Below are 4367 nucleotides of genomic sequence, written 5' to 3'. Positions count from 1 at the left end.
ATCTGACTTTTAATACGAAAACGATGTTAGAGGACTTCACTGTTCCTCATTTCTCTTCTCACGAGCATAATGTTTTAAAAGGCGTTTTCTAGTGAGTGAGCTATGTCATAACCCGCACTTTGGGGTTGTGACTTTGGCCAAGAACTGGTGAGAAAAGGTTCTTTTGATTGTCTGACATAGATCTGTCTACTCATGTAACTTGGGCTTTTTAATTTTAAACATATATAATGGGGTATAGGTGATGAAAGCTCCGACCTGCCTCCCCCATACGTGCTGCCACCAAGCTGTATTGAATGAGCTACCTTGGGGGCAACCTCAAGGGGCTGCCTAGATGACTCAAAGGAGTGTCCTAAGTATTCATACGAGTTAGGGAACTCTATGAACGCGCGCAACGCCTTCGGGCTAGCGTTGGGCACCAAAAGGGCGCTGGAGGCTTGATGTGTGGGACGGCCTGCCCCGCGAGCTGCCGAAATGTTGGAAGGAGACCTCCGTGCTGATTGGATACTTGATGCACCTATCTTAGGGTCATCATGTGTCGACTTGTGAGCATGGCTTGGGTTCAACCAAGCGAGCAAGGGTCCGTTGGCCTAAACGTGCAGTTGTGGGGCGACACTGCACTATTCGGGATGGAAGTGTGTCACGAAGGCTATGTATGGGCATGGCACGAAAGACACGCATGACAATGGCCAAGGACTAAAGGTTGCCTTACTCGGGTGAGGTACGAGCTGGTTGCGGATGCACTAGGCGAGTATCAAGTTTGAGCATTGGGTTGTGCACGCGAGAGCGATGCTCAGTCTTAGGCGAGGGACAAGACATGTCCTAAGCCAACCCCCATGGCGCGCATGGATTATGATCCTAAGACGAGAAGCGCCACGACATGTCTAGGACCAAGTGCCTAGACATCTTATAGGCAGCACAAGTTGGAACATGCCTTCCAGACAGGCTTCACCAATAGGCACATGATCGTGCTTGAAAACCTAGGAAAGGTTGAAGGTTGGCTTGCAGCGAGGGGAACTGCAGACGCCGCACATGCAATTCGGTGCCGCTGGCGAGCGTAAGGAAGTCGGTCCGTGACAAGCTAGCCTCGGAGGGAGGCATACCAAAAAAGCATCAAGGGTACTGGCAAGGCGTAAGTATCATTTGGTGTAAGCCCCAACCTTCTGGACGTTTGCCTAGGCGTAGGACCCAACATTTTGGCATTATGAAGTTCATTGGAGGTGTAAGCCCCGAGAACTTTTTAAAATTTGAGCCACAATTGCTTAATAAATTCTTTTTTAAAAGTCAAATCTTCAAAAGTTAATTCATAGTAGTAAATTGTCAAAGTAAAATTCTCAAAAAGTCAAAAGAAAAATCTAATTGTTTATCCTAATTTCATAATCTCTTCTCTTTGTTATTTACGGAGTAATAGATATATTTTAGACCTTTGTATGTAAAGTTTAAACTACTAAACAAAGAGTTTTGTCATCCAATTCCTACTATGCTTCCATGCTTGGGTTTTTCCTTCTTTATGCATTATTTTCTTCGAGATTTTTTAGTATTCTTTAATTTATCTTTTTCTAGTTTTTAGTTTTAGAATTGCTTTTGGTATATAATGTTTTGAACATTCTATTTTGGCTAATTGTATCATAGTGAGTATTAATTTGTTATCTAGTTTTAGGTTTTAAACAATAACTTTATATTATAACTTTCTTACGAATGTAGGTCCAATTTGGACATTTCTAACTCTATCAACAAACTATAAGAACCACATTTTCACCATAAGAATTTCCCATCCTCTCAAATCTTAATTTGCCATTCCATCAATTGAGAAGTTGCAAAAAAAAAAACAAAAAAACAAAAAATGAGTACTACTCACAAAGCTCATTGCTTACTTTTACCATATCCATTGCAAGGTCATATCAACCCAATGCTCCAATTTTCCAAACGTTTACAATCCAAAGGTGTTAAAATCACAATAGCAGCTACAAAATCCTTGTTGAAAACCATGCAAGAATTGCCAATTTCAGTGTCAATCGAAGCCATATCCGATGGCTACGACGATGGTGGCATCGACCAAGCAAAATCTTTCTTGGCCTACATAACACGATTCAAAGAAGTTGGCTCCGATACTCTGACTCAGCTTATTAAGAAATTAGAAAATAGTGAGTGCCCTGTGAATTGCATAGTTTATGATCCATTCCTTCCTTGGGCTGTTGAAGTGGCAAAGGATTTTGGATTAGTTAGTGCTGCTTTTTTCACACAAAATTGTGTAGTAGATAACATTTACTACCATGTACATAAAGGGATACTAAAACTTCCTCCTACTCAAGTTGATGGAGAAATATTAATTCCTGGATTATCAAGTACAATTGAGAGTTCAGATGTACCTAGTTTTGAGTCTAGTCCTCAATCAGATAAATTAGTTGAAATGTTGGTGAATCAATTCTCAAATCTTGAGAAAGTGGATTGGATCCTAATAAACAGCTTCTATGAGTTGGAGAAAGAGGTAACAGAAATATTCTTCTACTTTTTTTCTATTTCTTTGTCTATTAAATCCATATATGTAATTCAAAGTTCTCATCCAGATTCCAAAATTAGTAGGAGTAATTGTATCAATAAATTGGATTTATTTCAAAATATATAACGTTTTAAAAAACTCAAAAAAATCATTTTTTTACCTTGTTTTCAAGCTTACCATATTGTTCTAGTAGAGTATTAATTAAGTGAAATGTTTACAAAGAGGTAAATGGTAGTTTCAACAAATACTCTTATGATTAAGGCTATTAAATATCTTTATTAAAGCACATGTAAAACCTTTAAGAAGATACAATATAGAGTAAATAGATTAACATTTTGAAGTAAATAATACTAGTTTCATCCAAAATATAAATACCACGTAATTAACTAGTAACGTAAAGAAATGGTAACTAATAAGTATTATAAAACGATTATTTATATTGTCAATGTATTCAGATTATCATGTTTCTAATTGTTTGACATGTAGGTAATTGATTGGATGGCCAAGTTTTATCCAATCAAGACAATTGGACCAACAATACCATCCATGTACCTAGACAAGAGGCTACCAAATGACAAAGAATATGGCCTCAGTCTCTTCAAGCCAATGGCAAAAGAGTGCCTAAATTGGTTAAATCATCAAACAATTAGCTCAGTAGTGTATGTATCATTTGGAAGTATGGCCAAATTAGAAGCTGAGCAAATGGAAGAATTGGCATGGGGTTTGAAGAATAGCAACAAGAATTTCTTGTGGGTAGTTAGATCCACTGAAGAATCCAATCTTCCCAAGAACTTTATAGAGGAATTAAAATTAGCAAGTGAGAATAAAGGTTTAGTGGTATCATGGTGTCCACAATTACAAGTGTTGGAACATAAATCAATAGGGTGTTTTCTCACACATTGTGGGTGGAATTCCACTTTGGAAGCAATTAGTTTGGGAGTGCCAATGGTGACAATGCCACAATGGTCAGATCAACCAACAAATGCAAAGCTTGTGCAGGATGTTTGGGAGATGGGAGTTAGAGCCAAACAAGATGACAAAGGGATAGTTAGAAGAGAAATTATTGAAGAAAGTATAAAATTAGTGATGGAAGAAGAGAAAGGAAAAGTGATTAGGAAAAATGCAAAGAAATGGAAGGAATTTTCTAGAAATGCTGTGGATGAAGGAGGGAGTTCAGATAAAAACATTGAAGAATTTGTTTCCAATTTGATGACTATTTCTTAAGTAGAAAATTGAGCAATAGAAAAAGAAATAAGAAGCTAAATTGTATTTTGCAAGTTTTATTTTTCAGGTTGAAAGTAGGAAAGCTAAGAAATTTGGCTGATAAAGTAACAAGTGTTATAAAATAAAAGCAACTTAGTAAAACATGAACAAGACATGTTATGAAATAAAAGTAATTTAGTAAAATATGAACAAGAAATGAAGATAGAGAGAAGGAAGAGATTTTCTTCTTCAATTGTGTGTATTTTTCTATCTATTACAAGGCCTTTATATAGGCATGAAAAGTGAAGAAAAATACGTCATTGAATATGTCATTAAGTATAGAAATATGTCATTGAATATGTCATTAAGCATTTGAGAAGATCATGGAGGAAGAGTAGACATCCATCATAATTTGATTTTTCTTATAACACTCCCCCTTAGATGTCCATAGATAATGTGCCTCGTTAAAACCTTATTAGGAAAAAACCATATGGGAAAAAAAATCCTAGTGAAGGAAAAAGAGTACACATGTTTAGAAATACACCTTTTGGTTCCCTCGTTAAAAACCTTGCAAGGAAAACCTAGTGGTTCCCCCTTATAAGAGCATCAATTCACATCCTTGAGCTTTCGCATCCCAATCTTGTATACTAGTTTCTTGAAGGTTGAC

The 4367-nt window shown here is 36.8% G+C and overlaps 1 protein-coding gene across 1 annotated transcript; it reads left to right on the top strand.

Moving 5' to 3' along the window:
* The first annotated feature begins 1760 nt into the window (after nucleotides 1–1760).
* LOC104087694 (UDP-glycosyltransferase 74G1-like) lies at nucleotides 1761–3780 on the top strand. Its single transcript, XM_009592237.4, has 2 exons — nucleotides 1761–2485; nucleotides 2984–3780. Exons 1-2 carry the CDS (start codon nucleotides 1841–1843, stop codon nucleotides 3719–3721), a joined length of 1383 nt encoding a protein of 460 aa, XP_009590532.1. The 5' UTR covers nucleotides 1761–1840; the 3' UTR covers nucleotides 3722–3780.
* The last annotated feature ends 587 nt before the right edge of the window (nucleotides 3781–4367 follow it).

Source organism: Nicotiana tomentosiformis, chromosome 6, assembly GCF_000390325.3.
Source record: "Nicotiana tomentosiformis chromosome 6, ASM39032v3, whole genome shotgun sequence".
Taxonomy (NCBI): Eukaryota; Viridiplantae; Streptophyta; class Magnoliopsida; order Solanales; family Solanaceae; genus Nicotiana; species Nicotiana tomentosiformis.
Note: the sequence above shows the minus strand (reverse complement) of the source record. Positions and strands in the feature narration are given on the sequence as shown.